We start from the raw sequence: 25,742 nt of genomic DNA, 5'->3' as shown, positions 1-25,742 counted from the left end.
CTGTAACCTCCTCCAACCCCTGCAACCCTCCCTATCTCTGTAACCTCCTCCAACCCCTGCAACCCTCCCTATCTCTGTAACCTCCTCCAACCCCTGCAACCCTCCCTATCACTGTAACCTCTTCCAACCCCTGCAACCCTCCCTATCTCTGTAACCTCCTCCAACCCCTGCAACACTCCCTATCTCTGTAACCTCCTCCAACCCCTGCAACCCTTCCTATCTCTGTAAACTCATCTAGCCCCTACAACCCTCCCTATCTCTGTAACCTCCTCCAGCCCCAACACCCCTCCCTATTTCTGTAACCTCCTCGAGCCCCTACAACCATCCCTCTGTCTGTAACCTCCTCCAGCCCATACAACCCTCCCTATCTCTGTAACCTCCTCCAGCCACTACACCTCTCCCTATCTCTGTAACCTCCTCCAGCCCCTGCAACTCTCCCCATCTCTGTAACCTCCTCCAGCCCCCACAACCCTCCATATCGCCTTAACCTCCTCCAGCCCCTACAACCCTCCCTATCTCTGTAGCCTCCTCCAGCCCCTGCAACTCTCTCTATCTCTGTAACCTCCTCCAGCCCCCTCAACCCTCCATATCTCTGTAACCTCCTCCAGCCCCAACAACCCTCCCTATCTCTGTCCCCTCCTCCAGCCACTACAACCCTCTCTATTTCTGTAACCTCCTCCAGCCCCTACAACTCTCCCTATCTCTGTAACCTCCTCCAGCCCCTACAACTCTCCCTATCTCTGTAAACCTCCTCCAGCCCCTACAACCCTCCCTATCTCTGTAACCTCCTCCAGCCCCTACAACCCTCTGAGATCTCTGTAACCACCTCCAGCCCCTACAACCCTCCCTATCTCTGTAATCTCCTCCAGCCCCTACAACTCTCCCTATCTCTGTAACCTCCTCTAGCCTCTATAACCCTCCCTATCTCTGTAACCTCCTCCAGCCCCTACAACCCTCTGAGATCTCTGTAACCACCTCCAGCCCCTACAACCCTCCCTATCTCTGTAACCTCCTCCAGCCTCTACAACCCTCTGAGATCTCTGTAACCACCTCCAGCCCCTACAACCCTCCTTATCTCTGTAACCACCTCCAGCCCGTACAACCCTCCCTATCTCTGTAATGACCTACAGCCCCCACAACCCTCCCTATCTCTGTAACCTCCTCCAGCCCCTACAACCCTCCCTATCTCTGTAACCTCCACCAGCCCCCACAACCCTCCCTATCTCTGTAACCTCCTCCAGCCTCACAACCCTCCAAGATCTCTGCGCTCCTCCAATTCCGGCCTCTTGACCATCCCCCCGATTCCCCATCGCTCCACCATTGGCGGCCGTGCCTTCAGCTGCCTGGGGGGGGGTGCCCTGAGCTCTGGAATCCCTTCCCTGAACCTCTCCGTCTCGCTATGTCTTTCGCTCTCTCCTTGTCTGTGTGTGTGTCTCTCCCTCTATCTCTCTACTTTCTTTCTCCGCGCTACTCTCCCTCTCTCGTCCTTTAAGGCGCTCCTTAGAAACCGACCCCTTTGGCCGCGGTTTCGGTCGCCTGTCCTGAGAATCTCCCCCTGTGTGAACGAAGGGGTGACCTATTCGGGCAGGAGGAGGTTACGTGGTGGGGTGTTGGGGCTTGTTTGGTGTGTGAACCCCCCCCGACATGGGTGAGTCGGGCTGAATGGCCTCTTCCCATATTGTCGGTTCGATGTAACTGGCCCTCTCCTCTCTGCGTGTTTTCAGATAAACCTCGGTACATCGAAACCTCACTGACCGTAAACGGTGCAGCCGACACTCACACAATGAAAGAAGGAGACTCTGTCACTGTAAAGTGCAAAGCTCTCACCAGTAACCCCACAGTCCACGATTACACCTGGTTCAAGAAGGGAACTGATGTTTCGATTTGGTCTGGTCAGACCCTGGAATTCCGTCGAATCTCCTACACAGACTATGGGGCATATTACTGCAAGGCTTCCAATCGCATTGGGAGTGCCGTTTCCGAGGACATCCAGCTTCAGGGCCAGTGTAAGTATCGCACAAGGGAGAACTCTGTTTGCCGGGGTTCGGACAGGAATCGGCAAGGGGACCGGGGTCCTCTCCGGGCCTCGCTTGACCCTGAGGTAGAGTCTGTCTCCAGATAACGGTTCCCATGGGATGAGGTGACTTCAGTCCGTGTGGAGGGACTGGGAGAAGCTGGGATCGTTCTCCCTCGGAGCGGAGAAGGTTAAGGGGGAGATTGAATCGAGGCGTTCAACATCAGGAGGGGGGTTTGGACAGAGTCGATGAGGAGAAAGTGTTTCCAGCGGCAGGAGGGTCGGTAACCAGAGGGGACACAGATTGAAGAGAATCGGGGAAGAGGACCAGAGGGAGGGGAGATGAGGAGAATTTGTTTTGACACAACGAGTTGTTGTGATCTGGAAGGCGCTGCCTGAAAGGGCGGTGGAAGCAGATTCAATAGGAACTTTCAAAAAAAGGTGGGGGGGAATTGGAGAAATACTCGAAGGGGAAACATTTTCGATGGGGGAAAGAATTAGATATTAAACCGAGGAAGTCTGCCCTCTCGGGCGGGTGTGAAAGATCCCACAGCCACTATTTGGAGGAAGAGCAGTGGGGGTGGGGGGGGGAGTTCTCCCCGGCGTCCTGGGACCAATATTTATCCCTCGGCCAACATCAGTAAAAACAGACGATCTGGGTCATTCTCACGCTGCTGTTTGATGACAGGGACATGGCATCAAAGTGAGGTTTCTCCCATTTCAGTTGTCCGCCTGGGGCAGGTTCTTGGCGATTAGATACCGAGCCAGGGTGTAGCGCGGGGACATTGTACTGCAGGCCGTCCAAGAAGGTAAAACTCGCTGGTCCGCCAAAGCTGGGAAGGGAATCAAATCCAATGTTGTCAGCGTTAATCTGAAGCAAACGCTAGCCCACCTCGCTGGCGGAACTAACCATCTCCCTAGTATCACCCGTCACTCCAACGGGGGAATTCAGGAGAAACCTCTTTACCCGGAGAGTGGGGAGAATGTGGGACTCGCTCCCACAGGGACTGGTGGAGGTGAGTCGTGTCACAGAATCGCAGAGTGCAGAAGAGGCCCTTCAGTCCATCGGGTCTGCACCGACACTGTGAGAAACACCTGACCTCCCTACCCAATCCCACTGACCAGCACTTGGCCCCCATAGCCTTGAATGTTAGGATGTGCCAAGTGCTCATCCAGGTGCTTTTTAAAGGATGTGAGGCTAACCCGCCTCCACCTCCCTCCCAGGCAGCGCATTCCAGACCCTCACCACCCTCTGGGTAAAAAAGCTTTCCCTCACATCCCCCCCTAAACCTCCTGCCCCTCACCTTGACCTTGTGTCCCCCTCGTGACTGACCCTTCAACTAAGGGGAACAGCTGCTCCCTATCCATCCTGTCCGTGCCCCTCATATTGATGTATGTAAGTGGGAAGCTGGATAAACACACGAGGGAGAAAGGATTAGAAGGGTATGGGGGTGGGGTGAGATGGAGAGCTGGGGGTGGAGGGAGGAGGCTTGTGTGGAGCTGAAACACTGGCACGGAGCAGATGGGCCGAATGTCCTGTTCCTGTGCTGCAAAAACTCGATGTAAAATGAACACTTGAAAGTAACTCGCCCCGTCATCATAAATAACTCCTTAGCTCTCCAAACTCTGTTTCAGACGCTCCCAGAGATTTCAGCATTTTCGACAATGCCAATGGTGAAAAGGTCACTGGTTCAATTGGCGTCAGAGAGAAGAGCAAGGTGAATATTACCTGCGTCAGCGCCAAGAGTGACCCAGCAGTCCAGACTTACAGATGGTTCAAGGTGGGAGACACACGTTACAGGAGCGATAATCAGATACTGCTCCTTGACAGCATCACCAAACAAGACGCGGGCGAATACAACTGCGAGGCAGCGAATGAAGTTGGAAAACAGAGGTCAAACAGCGTCACCATCAATGTCGATCGTGAGTATAGCCCCCATCGCCTCCCCGAGACACCCCTCTGTCGCTCTCTGATCTGTCCCACGACCTCTGGTGTCCCTGGGTTCTGCCGATTAACGGGTTAATGGTTATGTTAGTGAGCGCGAGGTGATATAAATGACGTCAAGGTGACATCAAAGGTTGGATGACCAATAGGCCCCAAGAGTGCTTTTGCGCCTATCGGTCTGTGTCCCATCAGCATCATGTGATTAACCTGAGTCGTCGTAATAAGCCCTTCAACATTCACTTGGAGTGAGGCTACACAAAGCAGCTCGGGGCTGTTAAGACAGAGACACAGCATCGTCCAGACTCAGTAAGACAAGCAGCTATGGTGACAGTAAAACCCCACTAAAGCGCAGCTATAACATGGAACAGCTTCCGAGAGACCCACTCCCAGAGTCATGAGTGAGGATACAATGTGGACGGCATAGTGCCAGTACTGAGGGAGTGCTGCACTGTCAGAGGGTCAGTACTGAGGGAAAGCTGCAATGTCAGAGGGTCAGCACTGAGGGAGAGCTGCACTGTCGGAGGGTCAGTAAAGTGGGAGTGCTGCACTGTTGGAGGGTCAGTACTGAGGGAGTGCTGCACTGTCAGAGGGTCAGTACTGAGGGAGTGCTGCACTGTCGGAGGGTCAGTGCTAAGGGAGTGCTGCACTATCAGAGGGTCATGAGTGAGGGAGTGCTGCACTGTCATAGGGTCAGTACTGAGGGAGTGCTGCACTGTCGGAGTCTCAGTGCTGAGGGAGTGCTGCACTGTCAGATGGTCAGTATTGAGGGAGTGCTGCACTGTCGGAGGGTCAGTACTGAGGGAGTGCTTCACTGTCGGAGGGTCAGTACTGAGGGAGTGCTGCACTGTCGGAGGGTCAGTTCTGAGGGAGTGTTGCACTGTCGGAGGGTCAGTACTAAGGGAGTGCTGCACTGTCGGAGGGTCAGTGCTGAGGGAGTGCTGCACTATCAGAGGGTCAGCACTGATGGAGTGCTGCACTGTCGGAGGGTCAGTACTGAGGGAGTGCTGCACTGTCAGAGGGTCAGTAAAGAGGGAGTGCTGCACTGTCGGAGGGTCAGTACTGAGGGAGTGCTGCACTGTCGGAGGGTCAGCACTGGGGGAGTGCTGCACTGTCGGAGGGTCAGTGCTGAGGGAGTGCTGCACTGTCAGAGGGTCAGTAAAGAGGGAGTGCTGCACTGTCGGAGGGTCAGCACTGGGGGAGTGCTGCACTGTCATAGGGTCAGTACTGAGGGAGTGCTGCACTGTCGGAGGGTCAGCACTGGGGGAGTGCTGCACTGTCATAGGGTCAGTAATGAGGGAGTGCTGCACTGTCGGAGGGTCAGTACTGAGGGTGTGCTGCACTGCCGGAGGATCAGTACTGAGGGTGTGCTGCACTGTCGGAGGGTCAGTGCTGAGGGAGTGCTGTACTATCAGAGGGTCCGGAGTGAGGGAGTGCTGCACTGTCAGAGGGTCAGTACTGAGGGAGTGCTGCACTGTCGGAGTGTCAGTGCTGAGGGAGTGCTGCACTGTGGGAGGGTCAGTTCTGAGGGAGTGTTGCACTATCAGAGGGTCAGGAGTGAGGGAGCGCTGCACTGTCGGAGTGTAAGTGCTGAGGGAGTGCTGCACTGTCGGAGGGTCAGTACTGAGGGAGTGCCGCGCTGTCGGAGGGTCAGTACTGAGGGATTGCCGCGCTGTCGGAGGGTCAGTACTGAGGGAGGGCTGCACTGTCAGAGGGTCAGTACTGAGGGAGCGCTGCACTGTCAGAGGCTCAGTACTGAGGGAGCGCTGCACTATCAGAGGGTCAGTGCTGAGGGAGTGCTGCACTGTCAGAGGGTCAGTACTGAGGGAGTGCTGCACTGTCAGAGGGTCAGTACTGAGGGAGTGCTGCACTGTCAGAGGGTTAGTACTGAGGGAGTGCTGCACTGTCATAGGGTCAGTACTGAGGGAGTGCTGCACTGTCAGAGGGTCAGTACTGAGGGAGTGCTGCACTGTAGGAGAAGCAGAGGGGGAGATGAGGAGGATTATTTTTTGACACAGCGAGTTGTTGTGATCTGGAAGGTGCTGCCTGAAAGGGCGGTGGAAGCAGATTCAATAGGAACTTTCAAAAGGGGGAATTGGATAAACACTCGAAGGGGTAATATTTTCAGAGCTGTTGGGGGAAAGAGTGAGTCATTAACACAAGGGCCCTGTCTGCCCTCTCAGGCCAGTGTGAAGTATCCCACTTCCCCACTTGGAAGATGAGCAGTGTCCTGGGGCCCATATTTCTCCCTCACCCAACACCAGTGCAATGTTTCACCGAAGATTTCTTTTCACAGACGCTCCCACCAACGTGAGAGTCGATTCTTTGGATACCGTTAAAGATGGAGGATATGTGGATTTCTACTGTCAATCCGATGCCTATCCTCCATCATTTTCATTCCAATGGAAAAAGGAATGTGATGGGTTTTCATCAAATGCATGTGGAGATACCTCTCATTGTCGACTGAGAGTCTCAGTGAAAGATGTTTCCTGCAACTATTACTGTACAGCAAGGAATAGGATTGGTGAAATGAAATCTCAACCCAGACAACTGAATGTACAATGTAAGTGCCTACAGCGAGAAACTCTCAAACCAAATTATAAAGTGGGAGATTCACTCAAACTCTTTACGCAACTCCAGTTGAATATTCACATCCTTGTCTTCAAGTCCCTCCAATTCTACCACTAGCCCCACAACATCCCTGTCTCTGTAACCTCCTCCAGACCTTACAACCCTCCCTAACTCTGTAACCTCCTCCAGTGCCTACAACCCTCCTTATCTCTGTAACCTCCTCCAGCCCCTACAACCCTACCTATCTCTGTAACGTCCGCCAACCCCTACAACCCTCCCTATCTCTGTAAGCTCCTCCAGCCCCCACAAACCTCCCTATCTCTGTAACCTCCTCCAGCCCCTACAACCCTCCCTAGCTCTGTAACCTCCTCCAGACCCTACAACCCTCCCTATCTCTGTAACCTCCTCCAGACCCTACAACCCTCCCTATCTTTGTAACATTCTCCAGCCCCTACACCCTCCCTATCTCTGTAACCTCCTCCAGCCCCTACAACCCTCCCTATCTCTGTAACCTCCTCCAGACCCTACAACCCTCCCTATCTCTGTAACCTCCTCCAGACCCTACAACCCTCCCTATCTCTGTAACCTCTTCCAGCCCCTACACCCCTCCCTATCTCTGTAACCTCCTCCAGCCCCTACAACCCTCCCTAACTCTGTAACCTCCTCCAGACCCTACCACCTTCCCTATCACTGTAACTTCCTCCAGCCCCTACAACCCTCCCTATCTCTGTATCCCGCTCCAGCCCTTACAACCCTCCCTATCTCTGTAACCTCCTCCAGCCCCTACAACCCTGCTTATCACTGTAACTTCCTCCAGCCCCTATAACCCTCCCTATCACTGTAACTTCCTCCAGCACCTACAGCCCTCCCTATCTCTGTACCCCGCTCCAGCCCCTACAACCCTCCCTATCACTCTAACTTCCTCCAGCCGCTACAACCCTCCCTATCACTATAACCTCCTCCAGAAACTACAACCCTCCCTATCTCTGTAACCTCCTCCAGCCCCTACAACCCTCCCTATCACTGTATCCCGCTCCAGCCCTTACAACCCTCCCTCTCTCTGTAACCTCCTCCAGCCCCTACAAACCTGCTTATCACTGTAACTTCCTCCAGCCCCTACAACCCTCCCTATCACTGTAAATTCCTCCTGCCCCTACAGCCCTCCCTATCTCTGTATCCTGCTCCAGCCCCTACAACCCTCCCTATCACTTTAATTCCCTCCAGCCCCTGCACCCCTCCCTATCTCTGTAACCTCCTCCAGACCCTACAACCCTCCCTATCTCTGTAACCTCCTCCAGCTCCTACAACCCTCCCTATCACTGTAACCTCCTCCAGACCCTACAACTCTTCCTATCTCTGTAACCTCCTCCAGCCCATACAACCCTCCCTATCACTGTAACCTCCTCCAGCCCCTACAACCCTCCCGATCACTGTAATCTCCTCCAGCCCCTGCACCCCTCCCTACCTCTGTAGCCTCCTCCAACCCCTACAACCCTCCGACATCTGCGCTCCTCCCAATCCCGGCCCCTTGACCATCCCCTGATCCCCCATCGCTCCACCATCGGCGGCCATGCCTTCAGTTGCCTGACCCTAAGCTCTGGAACTCCCTCCCTAAACCTCTCCGCCTCTCCCTCCCTTTCTCTATCTCTCGCTCCCTCTCTGTCTCTCCCCCAGCTTTTGTTCGCCTATCACTAACATCTCCTCATGTGTCTCCGGGTCGGGTTCTGTCTGGGATGTTCCCCTTTTTGTGAAATGGCTGTAAACATGCATGTTTTGACGTTGTATATTTGCCATCTTTCTGTTCATCTAACAGCTTTTCTGTCCCCTGTCATTATTTCCTCTTCGCTTTGCATGTGGGCAAGAATATTTGAGAGATGTCGTTGCAATGTTTGAATGATTTGCTTCCCCACAGACAAGCCAAGAAATGTGAAGATTGTTTCTAAAGATACAGCTCAGGACGGAGAGAACGTTCCTCTCAGATGTGAAAGCGATGCCAACCCTGTTGCCTCTATCATCCACTGGAGCAAGCGATGCAGCGGGAACGACAAACAGCTCCCAGAAAAATCCCCCACCATTTGGATTCAAATTATCAGTGTCGATGAGTTTTGCGAATATTTCTGTAGAGCAGAGAATGACCTTGGGGTGCAGGAGTCTCAGTCCAAAAGCATTGCTGTACAATGTAAGTAACAAGTGTGCAACATGACTGCTAATGGAATTTTACATGTATAGATATATAGAGTGAGCACTGTGCACAGTTCAGGTCTCCATATCCGTTGGTTAGACCACACTGGGAGCACTGTTCATAGTTCCAGTCTCCATAACCCTTGGTTAGACCACACTGGGAGCACTGTGTACAGTTCCGGTCAATGTATCCCTTAGTTAGACCACACTTGGAGCACTGTGCACAGTTCCAGTCTCCATATCCCTTGGTTAGACCACACTGGGAGCACTGTGCATAGTTCCAGTCTCAGTATCCCTTGGTTAGACCACACAGGGAGCACTGGGCATAGTTCCTGTCTCCGTATCCCTTGGTTAGACCACACTGGGAGCACTGTGCACAGTTCCAGTCTCTGTATTCCTTGGTTAGACCACACTGGGAGCACTGTGCAGAGTTCCGGTCTCCGTATCTCCTGGTTAGCCCACACTGGGAGCACTGCGCACAGTTCCAGTCCCAATATCGCTTGGTTAGACCACACTGGGAGCACTGTGTACAGTTCCAGTCTCCGTATCCCCTGGTTAGACCACACTGGGAGCACTGTGCACAGTTCCAGTCTCCATATCCCTTGGTTAGACCACACTGGGAGCACGGTGCACAGTTCCAGTATCCATATCCCTGGGTTAGTCCACACTGGGAGCACTGTGCACAGTTCCAGTCTCCGTATCCCCTGGTTAGACCACACTGGGAGCACTGTGCACAGTTCCAGTCTCCATATCGCTTGGTTAGATCACAGTGGGAGCACTGTGCACAGTTCCAGTCTCTGTACCCCTTGGTTAGACCACACTGGGAGCACTGTGCACAGTTCCAGTCTCCGTATCCCTTAGTTAGTCCACACTGGGAGCACTGTGCACAGTTCCAGTATCCGTATCCCTTGGTTGGACCACACTGGGAGCACTGTGCACAGTTCCATTCTCATATCCATTAGTTAGACCACATGGGAGCATTGTGCACAGTTCCGGTCTCCATATCCCTTGGTTGGACCACACTGGGAGCACTGTGCACTGTTCCGGTCTCCATATCCCTTGGTTGGACAACACTGGGAGCACTGTGCACAGATCTGGCCTCCATATCCCTTGGTTAGACCACACTGGGAACACTATGCACAGTTCCAGTCTCATATCCCTTTGTCAGATCACACTGGGAGCACTGTGCACAGTTCCATTCTCATATCCCTTGGTTAGACCACACTGGGAGCACTGTGCACAGTTCCATTCTCATATCCCTTGGTTAGACCACACTGGGAGCACTGTGCACAGTTCCATTGTCATATCCCTTGGTTAGACCACACTGGGTGCACTGTCTACAGTTCCAGTCTCCATATCCCTTGGTTAGACCACATTGGGAGCACTGTGCCCAGTTCCATTCTCATATCCCTTGGTTAGACCACACTGGGAGCACTGTGCACAGTTCCATTGTCATATCCCTTGGTTAGACCACACTGGGTGCACTGTGTACAGTTCCAGTCTTCATATCCCTTGGTTAGACCACACTGGGAGCAATGTGTACAGTTCCAGTCTCCATATCCTTTGGTTAGACCACACTTGGAGCACTGCGCACAGTTCCGGTCACCGTATCCCTTGGTTGGACCTCACTGGGAGCACTGTGCACAGTTCTGGCCTCCATATCCCTTGGTTAGACTACACTGGGTGGACTGTGCACAATTCCATTCTCCGATCCCTTGGTTAGACCACACCGGGAACACTGTGCACAGTTCCAGTCTCCATATCCCTTGGTTAGACCACACTTGGAGCACTGTGCACAGTTCCATTCTCTTATCCCTTGGTTAGACCACACTTGGAGCACTGTGTACAGTTCCATTCTCTTATCCCTTGGTTAGACCACACAGGGAGCACTGTGCACAGTTCCGGTCTCCATATCCCTTGGTTAGACCACACTGGGAGCACTGTGCACAGTTCCACTCTCCATGTCCCTTGGTTAGACCACACTGGGAGCACTGTGCACAGTTCCATTCTCATATCCCTTTGTTAGACCACACTGGGAGCACTGTGCACAGTTCCGGTCTCCATATCCCTTTGTCAGATCACACTGGGAGCACTCTGCACAGTTCCATTCTCATATCCTTTGGTTAGACCACACTGGGAGCACTGTGCCCAGTTCCATTCTCATATCCCTTGGTTAGACCACACTGGGAGCACTGTGTACAGTTCCAGTCTCCATATCCCTTGGTTAGACCACACTGGGAGCACTGTGTACAGTTCCATTCTCATATCCCTTGGTTAGACCACACTGGGAGCACTGTGCACAGTTCCATTCTCATATCCCTTTGTTAGACCACACTGGGAGCACAGTGCACAGTTCCATTCTCATATCCCTTGGTTAGACCACACTGGGAGCACTCTGCCCAGTTCCATTCTCATATCCCTTGGTTAGACCACACTGGGAGCACTGTGCACAGTTCCATTCTCATATCCCTTGGTTAGACCACACTGGGTGCACTGTCTACAGTTCCATTCTCCGTATCCCTTGGTTAGACCACACTGGGAGCACTGTGCCCAGCTCCATTCTCATATCCCTTGGTTAGACCACACTGGGAGCACTGTGCACAGTTCCAGTCTTCATATCCCTTGGTTAGACCACACTGGGAGCACTGTGCACAGTTCCGGTCTCCATATCCCTTGGTTAGACCACACTGGGAGCACTGTGCACAGTTCCACTCTCCATATCCCTTGGTTAGACCACACTGGGAGCACTGTGCACAGTTCCAGTCTCCATATCCCTTGGTTAGACCACACTGGGAGCACTGTGCACAGTTCCGGTCTCCATATCCCTTGGTTAGACCACACTGGGAGCACTGTGCACAGTTCCGTTCTCCATATCCCTTGGTTAGACCACACTGGGAGCACTGTGCAGTTCCGGTCTCCATATCCCTTGGTTAGACAACACTGGGAGCACTGTGCACAGTTCCATTGTCATATCCCTTTGTTAGACCACACTGGGTGCACTGTGTACAGTTCCAGTCTCCGTATCCCTTGGTTAGACCACACTGGGAGCACTGTGCCCAGTTCCATTCTCATATCCCTTGGTTAGACCACACTGGGAGCACTGTGCACATTTCCATTGTCATATCCCTTGGTTAGACCACACTGGGTGCACTGTGTACAGTTCCAGTCTTCATATCCCTTGGTTAGACCACACTGGGAGCAATGTGTACAGTTCCAGTCTCCATATCCTTTGGTTAGACCACACTTGGAGCACTGCGCACAGTTCCGGTCACCGTATCCCTTGGTTGGACCTCACTGGGAGCACTGTGCACAGTTCTGGCCTCCATATCCCTTGGTTAGACTACACTGGGTGGACTGTGCACAATTACATTCTCCGATCCCTTGGTTAGACCACACCGGGAACACTGTGCACAGTTCCAGTCTCCATATCCCTTGGTTAGACCACACTTGGAGCACTGTGCACAGTTCCATTCTCTTATCCCTTGGTTAGACCACACTTGGAGCACTGTGTACAGTTCCATTCTCTTATCCCTTGGTTAGACCACACAGGGAGCACTGTGCACAGTTCCGGTCTCCATATCCCTTGGTTAGACCACAGTGGGAGCACTGTGCACAGTTCCACTCTCCATGTCCCTTGGTTAGACCACACTGGGAGCACTGTGCACAGTTCCATTGTCATATCCCTTGGTTAGACCACACTGGGTGCACTGTCTACAGTTCCAGTCTCCATATCCCTTGGTTGGACCACACTGGGAGCACTGTGCACTGTTCCATTCTCATATCCCTTGGTTAGACCACACTGGGAGCACTGTGCACAGTTCCATTCTCATATCCCTTTGTTAGACCACACTGGGAGCACTCTGCACAGTTCCATTCTCATATCCCTTGGTTAGACCACACTGGGAGCACTCTGCCCAGTTCCATTCTCATATCCCTTGGTTAGACCACACTGGGAGCACTGTGCACAGTTCCATTGTCATATCCCTTGGTTAGACCACACTGGGTGCACTGTCTACAGTTCCAGTCTCCATATCCCTTGGTTAGACCACACTGGGAGCACTGTGCCCAGTTCCATTCTCATATCCCTTGGTTAGACCACACTGGGTGCACTGTGCACATTTCCAGTCTCTATATCCCTTAGGTAGACCACACTGGGAGCACTGTGCACAGTTCCATTGTCATATCCCTTGGTTAGACCACACTGGGTGCACTGTCTACAGTTCCAGTCTCCATATCCCTTGGTTAGACCACACTGGGAGCACTGTGCCCAGTTCCATTCTCATATCCCTTGGTTAGACCACACTGGGTGCACTGTGCACATTTCCAGTCTCTATATCCCTTAGGTAGACCACACTGGGAGCACTGTGCGCAGTTCTGGTCACCGTATCCCTTGGTTGGACCACACTGGGAGCACTGTGCACTGTTCCGGTCACCGTATCCCTTGGTTGGACCACACTGGGAGCACTGTGCACAGTTCTGGCCTCCATGTCCCTTGGTTAGACCACACTGGGAACACTGTGCACAGTTCCAGTCTCCATATCCCTTGGTTAGACCACACTGGGAGCACTGTGCACATTTCCATTGTCATATCCCTTGGTTAGACCACACTGGGAGCACTGTGCACAGTTCCAGTCTTCATATCCCTTGGTTAGACCACACTGGGAGCAATGTGTACAGTTCCAGTCTCCATATCCTTTGGTTAGACCACACTTGGAGCACTGCGCACTGTTCCGGTCACCGTATCCCTTGGTTGGACCTCCCTGGGAGCACTGTGCACAGTTCTGGCCTCCATATCCCTTGGTTAGACTACACTGGGTTGACTGTGCACACTTCCATTCTCCGATCCCTTGGTTAGACCACACCGGGAACACTGTGCACAGTTCCAGTCTCCATATCCCTTGGTTAGACCGCACTTGGAGCACTGTGCACAGTTCCATTCTCTTATCCCTTGGTTAGACCACACTTGGAGCACTGTGTACAGTTCCATTCTCTTATCCCTTGGTTAGACCACACTGGGAGCACTGTGCACAGTTCCGGTCTCCATATCCCTTGGTTAGACCACACTGGGAGCACTGTGCACAGTTCCACTCTCCATATCCCTTGGTTAGACCACACTGGGAGCACTGTGCACAGTTCCAGTCTCCATATCCCTTGGTTAGACCACACTGGGAGCACTGTGCACAGTTCCGGTCTCCATATCCCTTGGTTAGACCACACTGGGAGCACTGTGCACAGTTGCGTTCTCCATATCCCTTGGTTAGACCACACTGGGAGCACTGTGCAGTTCCGGTCTCCATATCCCTTGGTTAGACAACACTGGGAACACTGTGCACAGTTCCATTCTCATACCCCTTGGTTAGACCACACTGGGAGCACTGTGCAGTTCCATTCTCATATCCCTTGGTTAGACCACACTTGGAGCATTGTGCACAGTTCCAGTCTCTATATCCCTTAGGTAGACCACACTGGGAGCACTGTGCGCAGTTCTGGTCACCTTATCCCTTGGTTGGACCACACTGGGAGCACTGTGCACTGTTCCGGTCACCGTATCCCTTGGTTAGACCACACTGGGAGCACTGTGCACAGTTCCGGTCTCCATATCCCTTGGTTAGACCACACTGGGAGCACTGTGCACAGTTCTGGCCTCCATGTCCCTTGGTTAGACCACACTGGGAACACTGTGCACAGTTCCAGTCTCCATATCCCTTGGTTAGACCACACTGGGAGCACTGTGCACATTTCCATTGTCATATCCCTTGGTTAGACCACACTGGGAGCACTGTGCACAGTTCCAGTCTTCATATCCCTTGGTTAGACCACACTGGGAGCAATGTGTACAGTTCCAGTCTCCATATCCCGTGGTTAGACCACACTTGGAGCACTGCGCACAGTTCCGGTCACCGTATCCCTTGGTTGGACCTCACTGGGAGCACTGTGCACAGTTCTGGCCTCCATATCCCTTGGTTAGACCACACTGGGTGGACTGTGCACACTTCCATTCTCCGATACCTTGTTTAGACCACACCGGGAACACTGTGCACAGTTCCAGTCTCCATATCCCTTGGTTAGACCACACTTGGAGCACTGTGCACAGTTCCGGTCTCCATATCCCTTGGTTAGACCACACTGGGAGCACTGTGTACAGTTCCATTCTCATATCCCTTGGTTAGACCACACTTGGAGCACTGTGTACAGTTCCATTCTCATATCCCTTGGTTAGACCACACTGGGAGCACTGTGCACAGTTCCATTGTCATATCCCTTGGTTAGACCACACTGGGTGCACTGTCTACAGTTCCAGTCTCCGTATCCCTTGGTTAGACCACACTGGGAGCACTGTGCCCAGTTCCATTCTCATATCCCTTGGTTAGACCACACTGGGAGCACTGTGCCCAGTTCCATTCTCATATCCCTTGGTTAGACCACACTGGGAGCACTGTGCACAGTTCCAGTCTCCATATCCCTTGGTTAGACCACACTGGGAGCACTGTGCACAGTTCCGGTCTCCATATCCCTTGGTTAGACCACACTGGGAGCACTGTGCACAGTTCCGTTCTCCATATCCCTTGGTTAGACCACACTGGGAGCACTGTGCAGTTCCGGTCTCCATATCCCTTGGTTACACAACACTGGGAGCACTGTGCACAGTTCCATTGTCATATCCCTTGGTTAGACCACACTGGGTGCACTGTGTACAGTTCCAGTCTCCGTATCCCTTGGTTAGACCACACTGGGAGCACTGTGCCCAGTTCCATTCTCATATCCCTTGGTTAGACCACACTGGGAGCACTGTGCACATTTCCATTGTCATATCCCTTGGTTAGACCACACTGGGTGCACTGTGTACAGTTCCAGTCTTCATATCCCTTGGTTAGACCACACTGGGAGCAATGTGTACAGTTCCAGTCTTCATATCCCTTGGTTAGACCACACTGGGAGCAATGTGTACAGTTCCAGTCTCCATATCCTTTGGTTAGACCACACTTGGAGCACTGCGCACTGTTCCGGTCACCGTATCCCTTGGTTGGACCTCCCTGGGAGCACTGTGCACAGTTCTGGCCTCCATATCCCTTGGTTAGACTACACTGGGTGGACTGTGCACACTTCCATTCTCCGATCCCTTGGTTAGACCACACCGGGAACACTGTGCACAGTTCCAGTCTCCATATCCCTTGGTTAGACCGCACTTGGAGCACTGTGCACAGTTCCATTCTCTTATCCCTTGGTTAGACCACACTTGGAGCACTGTGTACAGTTCCATTCTCTTATCCCTTGGTTAGACCACACTGGGAGCACTGTGCACAGTTCCGGTCTCCATATCCCTTGGTTAGACCACACTGGGAGCACTGTGCACAGTTCCACTCTCCATATCCCTTGGTTAGACCACACTGGGAGCACTGTGCACAGTTCCAGTCTCCATATCCCTTGGTTAGACCACACTGGGAGCACTGTGCACAGTTCCGGTCTCCATATCCCTTGGTTAGACCACACTGGGAGCACTGTGCACAGTTGCGTTCTCCATATCCCTTGGTTAGACCACACTGGGAGCACTGTGCAGTTCCGGTCTCCATATCCCTTGGTTAGACAACACTGGGAACACTGTGCACAGTTCCATTCTCATACCCCTTGGTTAGACCACACTGGGAGCACTGTGCAGTTCCATTCTCATATCCCTTGGTTAGACCACACTTGGAGCATTGTGCACAGTTCCAGTCTCTATATCCCTTAGGTAGACCACACTGGGAGCACTGTGCGCAGTTCTGGTCACCTTATCCCTTGGTTGGACCACACTGGGAGCACTGTGCACTGTTCCGGTCACCGTATCCCTTGGTTAGACCACACTGGGAGCACTGTGCACAGTTCCGGTCTCCATATCCCTTGGTTAGACCACACTGGGAGCACTGTGCACAGTTCTGGCCTCCATGTCCCTTGGTTAGACCACACTGGGAACACTGTGCACAGTTCCAGTCTCCATATCCCTTGGTTAGACCACACTGGGAGCACTGTGCACATTTCCATTGTCATATCCCTTGGTTAGACCACACTGGGTGCACTGTGTACAGTTCCAGTCTTCATATCCCTTGGTTAGACCACACTGGGAGCAATGTGTACAGTTCCAGTCTCCATATCCCGTGGTTAGACCACACTTGGAGCACTGCGCACAGTTCCGGTCACCGTATCCCTTGGTTGGACCTCACTGGGAGCACTGTGCACAGTTCTGGCCTCCATATCCCTTGGTTAGACCACACTGGGTGGACTGTGCACACTTCCATTCTCCGATACCTTGTTTAGACCACACCGGGAACACTGTGCACAGTTCCAGTCTCCATATCCCTTGGTTAGACCACACTTGGAGCACTGTGCACAGTTCCATTCTTTTATCCCTTGGTTAGACCACACTTGGAGCACTGTGTACAGTTCCATTCTCATATCCCTTGGTTAGACCACACTGGGAGCACTGTGCACAGTTCCATTGTCATATCCCTTGGTTAGACCACACTGGGTGCACTGTCTACAGTTCCAGTCTCCGTATCCCTTGGTTAGACCACACTGGGAGCACTGTGCCCAGTTCCATTCTCATATCCCTTGGTTAGACCACACTGGGAGCACTGTGCCCAGTTCCATTCTCATATCCCTTGGTTAGACCACACTGGGAGCACTGTGCACAGTTCCAGTCTCCATATCCCTTGGTTAGACCACACTGGGAGCACTGTGCCCAGTTCCATTCTCATATCCCTTGGTTAGACCACACTGGGAGCACTGTGCACAGTTCCATTCTCATATCCCTTGGTTAGACCACACTGGGAGCACTGTGCCCAGTTCCATTCTCATATCCCTTGGTTAGACCACACTGGGAGCACTGTGCACAGTTCCAGTCTCCATATCCCTTGGTTAGACCACACTGGGAGCACTGTGCACAGTTCCGGTCTCCATATCCCTTGGTTAGACCACACTGGGAGCACTGTGCACATTTCCGTTCTCCATATCCCTTGGTTAGACCACACTGGGAGCACTGTGCAGTTCCGGTCTCCATATCCCTTGGTTACACAACACTGGGAGCACTGTGCACAGTTCCATTGTCATATCCCTTGGTTAGACCACACTGGGTGCACTGTGTACAGTTCCAGTCTCCGTATCCCTTGGTTAGACCACACTGGGAGCACTGTGCCCAGTTCCATTCTCATATCCCTTGGTTAGACCACACGGGGAGCACTGTGCACATTTCCATTGTCATATCCCTTGGTTAGACCACACTGGGTGCACTGTGTACAGTTCCAGTCTTCATATCCCTTGGTTAGACCACACTGGGAGCAATGTGTACAGTTCCAGTCTCCATATCCTTTGGTTAGACCACACTTGGAGCACTGCGCACTGTTCCGGTCACCGTATCCCTTGGTTGGACCTCACTGGGAGCACTGTGCACAGTTCTGGCCTCCATATCCCTTGGTTAGACTACACTGGGTGGACTGTGCACAATTCCATTCTCCGATCCCTTGGTTAGACCACACCGGGAACACTGTGCACAGTTCCAGTCTCCATATCCCTTGGTTAGACCACACTTGGAGCACTGTGCACAGTTCCATTCTCTTATCCCTTGGTTAGACCACACTTGGAGCACTGTGTACAGTTCCATTCTCTTATCCCTTGGTTAGACCACACAGGGAGCACTGTGCACAGTTCCGGTCTCCATATCCCTTGGTTAGACCACAGTGGGAGCACTGTGCACAGTTCCACTCTCCACGTCCCTTGGTTAGACCACACTGGGAGCACTGTGCACAGTTCCATTCTCATATCCCTTTGTTAGACCACACTGGGAGCACTGTGCACAGTTCCATTGTCATATCCCTTGGTTAGACCACACTGGGTGCACTGTCTACAGTTCCAGTCTCCATATCCCTTGGTTAGACCACACTGGGAGCACTGTGCCCTGTTCCATTCTCATATCCCTTGGTTAGACCACACTGGGAGCACTGTGCACAGTTCCATTCTCATATCCCTTGGTTAGACCACACTGGGAGCACTCTGCCCAGTTCCATTCTCATATCCCTTGGTTAGACCACACTGGGAGCACTGTGCACAGTTCCATTGTCATATCCCTTGGTTAGACCACACTGGGTGCACTGTCTACAGTTCCAGTCTCCATATCCCTTGGTTAGACCACACTGGGAGCACTGTGCCCAGTTCCATTCTCATATCCCTTGGTTAGACCACACTGGGTGCACTGTGCACATTTCCAGTCTCTATATCCCTTAGGTAGACCACACTGGGAGCACTGTGCGCAGTTCTGGTCACCGTATCCCTTGGTTGGACCACACTGGGAGCACTGTGCACTGTTCCGGTCACCGTATCCCTTGGTTGGACCACACTGGGAGCACTGTGCTCAGTTCTGGCCTCCATGTCCCTTGGTTAGACCACACTGGGAACACTGTGCACAGTTCCAGTCTCCATATCCCTTGGTTAGACCACACTGGGAGCACTGTGCACATTTCCATTGTCATATCCCTTGGTTAGACCACACTGGGAGCACTGTGCACAGTTCCAGTCTTCATATCCCTTGGTTAGACCACACTGGGAGCAATGTGTACAGTTCCAGTCTCCATATCCTTTGGTTAGACCACACTTGGAGCACTGCGCACTGTTCCGGTCACCGTATCCCTTGGTTGGACCTCCCTGGGAGCACTGTGCACAGTTCTGGCCTCCATATCCCTTGGTTAGACTACACTGGGTGGACTGTGCACACTTCCATTCTCCGATCCCTTGGTTAGACCACACCGGGAACACTGTGCACAGTTCCAGTCTCCATATCCCTTGGTTAGACCGCACTTGGAGCACTGTGCACAGTTCCATTCTCTTATCCCTTGGTTAGACCACACTTGGAGCACTGTGTACAGTTCCATTCTCTTATCCCTTGGTTAGACCACACTGGGAGCACTGTGCACAGTTCCGGTCTCCATATCCCTTGGTTAGACCACACTGGGAGCACTGTGCACAGTTCCACTCTCCATATCCCTTGGTTAGACCACACTGGGAGCACTGTGCACAGTTCCAGTCTCCATATCCCTTGGTTAGACCACACTGGGAGCACTGTGCACAGTTCCGGTCTCCATATCCCTTGGTTAGACCACACTGGGAGCACTGTGCACAGTTCCGTTCTCCATATCCCTTGGTTAGACCACACTGGGAGCACTGTGCAGTTCCGGTCTCCATATCCCTTGGTTAGACAACACTGGGAACACTGTGCACAGTTCCATTCTCATACCCCTTGGTTAGACCACACTGGGAGCACTGTGCAGTTCCATTCTCATATCCCTTGGTTAGACCACACTTGGAGCATTGTGCACAGTTCCAGTCTCTATATCCCTTAGGTAGACCACACTGGGAGCACTGTGCGCAGTTCTGGTCACCTTATCCCTTGGTTGGACCACACTGGGAGCACTGTGCACTTTTCCGGTCACCGTATCCCTTGGTTAGACCACACTGGGAGCACTGTGCACAGTTCCGGTCTCCATATCCCTTGGTTAGACCACACTGGGAGCACTGTGCACAGTTCTGGCCTCCATGTCCCTTGGTTAGACCACACTGGGAGCACTGTGCACAGTTCTGGCCTCCATGTCCCTTGGTTAGACCACACTGGGAACACTGTGCACAGTTCCAGTCTCCATATCCCTTGGTTAGACCACACTGGGAGCACTGTGCACATTTCCATTGTCATATCCCTTGGTTAGACCACACTGGGAGCACTGTGCACAGTTCCATTCTTCATATCCCTTGGTTAGACCACACTGGGAGCAATGTGTACAGTTCCAGTCTCCATATCCCTTGTTTAGACCACACTTGGAGCACTGCGCACAGTTCCGGTCACCGTATCCCTTGGTTGGACCTCACTGGGAGCACTGTGCACAGTTCTGGCCTCCATATCCCTTGGTTAGACCACACTGGGTGGACTGTGCACACTTCCATTCTCCGATACTTTGTTTAGACCACACCGGGAACACTGTGCACAGTTCCATTCTCCATATCCCTTGGTTAGACCACACTTGGAGCACTGTGCACAGTTCCATTCTTTTATCCCTTGGTTAGACCACACTTGGAGCACTGTGTACAGTTCCATTCTCTTATCCCTTGGTTAGACCACACTGGGAGCACTGTGCACAGTTCCGGTCTCCATATCCCTTGGTTAGACCACACTGGGAGCACTGTGCACAGTTCCAGTCTCCATATCCCTTGGTTAGACCACACTGGGAGCACAGTGCACAGTTCCAGTCTCCATATCCCTTGGTTAGACCACACTGGGAGCACTGTGCACAGTTCCGTTCTCCATATCCCTTGGTTAGACCACAGTGGGTGCACTGTGCACAGTTCCAGTCTCCATATCCCTTAGGTAGACCACACTGGGAGCACTGTGCACAGTTCTGGTCACAGTATCCCTTGGTTGGACCACACTGGAAGCACTGTGCACAGTTCTGGCCTCCATATCCCTTGGTTAGACCACACTGGGAGCACTGTGCACAGTTCCATTCTCATATCCCTTGGTTAGACCACACTGGGCGCACTGTGCACAGTTCCATTCTCATATCCCTTGGTTAGACCACACTGGGAGCACTGTGCACAGTTCCATTCTCATATCCCTTTGTTAGCCCACACTGGGAGCACTGTGCACAGTTCCATTGTCATATCCCTTGGTTAGACCACACTAGGTGCACTGTGTACAGTTCCATTCTTCATATCCCTTGGTTAGACCACACTGGGAGCACTGTGTACAGTTCCAGTCTCCATATCCCTTAGTTAGACCACACTTGGAGCACTGCGCACAGTTCCGGTCACCGTATCCCTTGGTTGGACGTCACTGGGAGCACTGTGCACAGTTCCATTGTCATATCCCTTGGTTAGACCACACTGGGTGCACTGTGTACAGTTCCATTCTTCATATCCCTTGGTTAGACCACACTGGGAGCACTGTGTACAGTTCCAGTCTCCATATCCCTTAGTTAGACCACACTTGGAGCACTGCGCACAGTTCCGGTCACCGTATCCCTTGGTTGGACGTCACTGGGAGCACTGTGCACAGTTCTGGCCTCCATATACCTTGGTTAGACCACACTGGGAGCACTGTGCACAGTTCAAGTCTCCATATCTCTTGGTTAGACCACACTGGGAGCACTTTGCTCAGTTCCATTCTCTTATCCCTTGGTTAGACCACACTGGGAGCACTATGTACAGTTCCATTCTCTTATCCCTTGGTTAGACCACATTGGGAGCACTGTGCACAGTTCCGGTCTCCATATCCCTTGGTTAGACCACACTGGGAGCACTGTGCACAGTTCCAGTCTCCATATCCCTGGGTTAGACCACACTGGGAACGCTGTGCACAGTTCCGGTCTCCATATCCCTTGGTTAGACCACACTGAGAGCACTGTGTACAGTTCCATTCTCTTATCCCTTGGTTAGACCACACTGGGAGCATTGTGCACAGTTCCGGTGTCCATATCCCTTGGTTAGACCACACTGGGAGCACTGTGCACAGTTCCAGTCTCCATATCCCTTGGTTAGACCTCACTGGGAGCACTGTGCACAGTTCCAGTCTCCATATCCCTTGGTTAGACCTCACTGGGAGCACTGTGCACAGTTCCGGTCTCCATATCCCTTGGTTAGACCACACTGGGAGCATTGTGCACAGTTCCAGTCTCCTTATCCCTTGTTTAGACCACACTCGGTTCTCTGTGCACAATTCCGGTCTCCATGTAACAAAATGACATTCAAGAATTAGAGAAGGTACATGAAGATTCCTAGAATTATATCAGAGCTGAATCATTATAACTGTCAGGAAGCATTGAACAGTCTGGAATTCTTTTCTCTAGAAAAAAGAAGGCTGAGGTTAGAACTGATTGAGGTCTTTCAAATGATGAAAGTGTTTCGATGGGGTAGACATAGAGACGTTTCCACTTGTCGGAGTGAGACCAAACCTAGGGACCATCGATATAAGATCGTCACTAATAAACCCAATGGGGAATTCAGGAGAAACTTCTTTACCCAGAGAGTGGGGAGAATGTGGGACTCGCTCCCACAGGGGTGGTCGAGGTGAAAAGCGTTGATGTATTTAAGGGGGAAGCTGGATAAACACATGAGGGAGAGAGAGGAATAGAAGGATATGGGGATGGGGTGAGATGGAGAGGGGATGGGGTGGGAGGAGGCTTGTGTGGGACAGGAACACCAGCATGGAGCACATGGGCCGAATGGCCTGCTTTGGCTTTGCGTTGTGTCTCATCCTGATTGTGGGAGCGGGTGTTTAACATTTCAGGGGGAAGCCTAAAGATGAAATGAGATTGTCTGGAGGATTGTATGATGTTCCCTCACGTCCTTCTCTCACCTCCTGTCTGAATCGAGCTGTAATTCATCTTGTAGATGGTCCACAGAATGTAAGCGTTGTGTGCAGTGAGTGGACGGGGCAGGTGAAGGAAGGGGCCCAGGTTACTTTGACGTGTCACTCCAGGAGCAACCCGAAACCTCAGTACATCTGGTACAAGGACAGCAGGGACAGCAGCATCGAAGAAAGTATGAGCAACATCCTGGTGATTGAGCATGTCAGTCTGACAGACTCTGGAAAATATTCATGTAAGGTGGAGAACTCAATGGGCAGTATCACCTCCGCACCCATTCAGATCGAGGTGTTATGTGAGTGCTTGAAGTTCATGTATTGATCTTGTCCGAGTGTATCCCTCCCTATCGAACGCATTCATAGAGCAATCTCTGGAAACATAACTCTGAGCTGTGCCTCACAAACCCGCCACAAACCCCATACCCGTTGCATCCTTAACACCACCTATTGCTATCCCCATACATTTCGAACTTCCCTCCAGCTCCTACTCCCCTCCCTATCTCTGTAAGCTCCTCCAGTCCCTACAACCCTCCCTAGCTCTGTACCCTCCTACAAACTACAAACCTCCCTATCTCTGTAACCTCCTCCAGTCCCTACAACCCTCCCTATCTCTGTAACCTCCTCCAGTCCCTACAAACCTCTCTATCTCTGTAACCTCCTCCAACCCCTACAACCCTCCCTATCTCTGTAACCTCCTCCAGTCCCTACAACGCTCCCTATCTCTGTAACCTCCTCCAGTCCCTACAACCCTCGCTAGCTCTGTAACCTCCCACAAACCTCCCTATCTCTGTAACCTCCTCCAGCCCCTACAAACCTCCCTATCTCTGTAACCTCCTCCAGCAGCTACAACCCTCCCTGTCTCTTTAAACACCTCCAGCACCTACAACCGTCCTTATCTCTGTAACCTCCTCCAGCCCCACAACACTCCCTATCTCTGTAATCCCCTCCAGCCCCTACAAACCTCCCTATCTCTGTAACCTCCTCCAGCCCTGACAACCTTCCCTATCTCTGGAACCTCCTCCAGCCACTACAACCCTCCTTATCTCTGTAACCTCCTCCAGACCCTACATCCCTCCCTATCTCTGTAACCTCCTCCAGCCCTGACAACCTTCCCTATCTCTGGAACCTCCTCCAGCCACTACAACCCTCCTTATCTCTGTAACCTCCTCCAGCCCCACAACCCTCCCTATCTCTGTAACCTCCTCCAGCCCCTACAAACCTCCCTATCTCTATAACCTCCTCCAGCCCCTAAAACCCTCCCTATCTCTGTAACCTCCTCCTGCCCCTACAACCCTCCCTATCTCTGTAACTTCCTCCAGCTCCTACAACCCTCCCTGTCTCTTTAACCATCTCCAGCCCCTACAACCCTCCCTATCTCTTTGACCACCTCCACCCCCTACAACCCTCCCTATCTCTGTAACCTCCTCCAGTCCCTACAACCCTCCCTATCACTGTAACCTCCTCCAGTCCCTCCAACCCTCCCTATCTCTGTAACCTCCTCCAGTCCCTACAACCCTCCCTATCTCTGTAACCTCCTCCAGTCCCTACAACCCTCCCTATCTCTGTAACCTCCTCCAGTCCCTACAACCCTCCCTGTCTCTGTAACCTCCTCCAGTCCCTACAACTTTCCCTGTCTCTGTAACCTCCTCCAGTCCCTACAACCCTCCCTATCTCTGTAACCTCCTCCAGCCCCTACAACCCGCCCTATCTCTGTAAGCTCCTCCAGTCCCTACAACCCTCCCTATCTCTGTAAACTCCTCCAGCCACTACAAACCTCTCTATCTCTGTAACCTCCTCCAACCCCTACAACCCTCCCTATCTCTGTAACCTCCTCCAGTCCCTACAACCCTCGCTAGCTCTGTAAGCTCCCACAAACCTCCCTATCTCTGTAACCTCCTCCAGCACCTACAACCCTCCCTGTCTCTTTAAACACCTCCAGCACCTACAACCGTCCTTTTCTCTGTAACCTCCTTCAGCCCCAAAACCCTCCCTATCTCTGTAATCCCCTCCAGCCCCTACAACCCTCCCTATCTCTGTAAACTCCTCCAATCCCTACAACCCTCTCTATCTCTGTAACCTCCTCCAGCCCCTACAACCCTCCCTAGCTCTATAACTTCCTACAAACCTCCCTATCTCTGTAACCTCCTCCAGACCCTACATCCCTCCCTATCTCTGTAACCTCCTCCAGACCCTACATCCCTCCCTATCTCTGGAACCTCCTCCAGCCAATACAACCCTCCTTATCTCTGTAACCTCCTCCAGCCCCACAACCCTCCCTATCTCTGTAACCTCCTCCAGCCCCTACAACCCTCCCTGTCTCTTTAACCACCTCCAACCCCTATAACCCTCCCTATCTCTGTAACCTCCTCCAGCCAATACAACCCTCCTTATCTCTGTAACCTCCTCCAGCCCCACAACCCTCCCTATCTCTGTAACCTCCTCCAGCCCCTACAACACTCCCTGTCTCTTTAACCACCTCCAACCCCTATAATCCTCCCTATCTATGTAACCTCCTCCAGCCCCTACAATCCTCCCTATCTCTATAACCTCCTCCAGCCCCTAAAACCCTCCCTATCTCTGTAACCTCCTCCATCCCCTACAACCCTCCCTATCTCTGTAACTTCCTCCAGCTCCTACAACCCTCCCTGTCTCTTTAA

At 52.4% G+C, this 25,742-nt stretch overlaps 2 protein-coding genes across 5 annotated transcripts in view; one reads left to right on the top strand and one right to left on the bottom strand.

Moving 5' to 3' along the window:
- LOC121274034 (scavenger receptor cysteine-rich type 1 protein M130-like) overlaps positions 1 to 25,742 on the bottom strand; it is a 743,215-nt gene that overhangs the window by 501,336 nt on the left and 216,137 nt on the right. The window lies entirely within an intron of this gene.
- Positions 1 to 25,742, top strand: part of LOC121274032 (B-cell receptor CD22-like) — a 94,917-nt gene that overhangs the window by 32,612 nt on the left and 36,563 nt on the right. For all 4 annotated transcript variants that reach the window (XM_041181165.1, XM_041181164.1, XM_041181163.1 and 1 more), the window contains exons 8-12: positions 1,725 to 2,006; positions 3,650 to 3,937; positions 6,253 to 6,519; positions 8,440 to 8,706; positions 23,112 to 23,381. In XM_041181165.1, coding sequence (XP_041037099.1) covers positions 1,725 to 2,006; positions 3,650 to 3,937; positions 6,253 to 6,519; positions 8,440 to 8,706; positions 23,112 to 23,381 — 1,374 coding nt within the window. The remainder of the gene's footprint in view (positions 1 to 1,724; positions 2,007 to 3,649; positions 3,938 to 6,252; positions 6,520 to 8,439; positions 8,707 to 23,111; positions 23,382 to 25,742) is intronic.

This window comes from Carcharodon carcharias (assembly GCF_017639515.1).
Source record: "Carcharodon carcharias isolate sCarCar2 chromosome 29 unlocalized genomic scaffold, sCarCar2.pri SUPER_29_unloc_2, whole genome shotgun sequence".
Taxonomy (NCBI): Eukaryota; Metazoa; Chordata; class Chondrichthyes; order Lamniformes; family Lamnidae; genus Carcharodon; species Carcharodon carcharias.
Note: the sequence above shows the minus strand (reverse complement) of the source record. Positions and strands in the feature narration are given on the sequence as shown.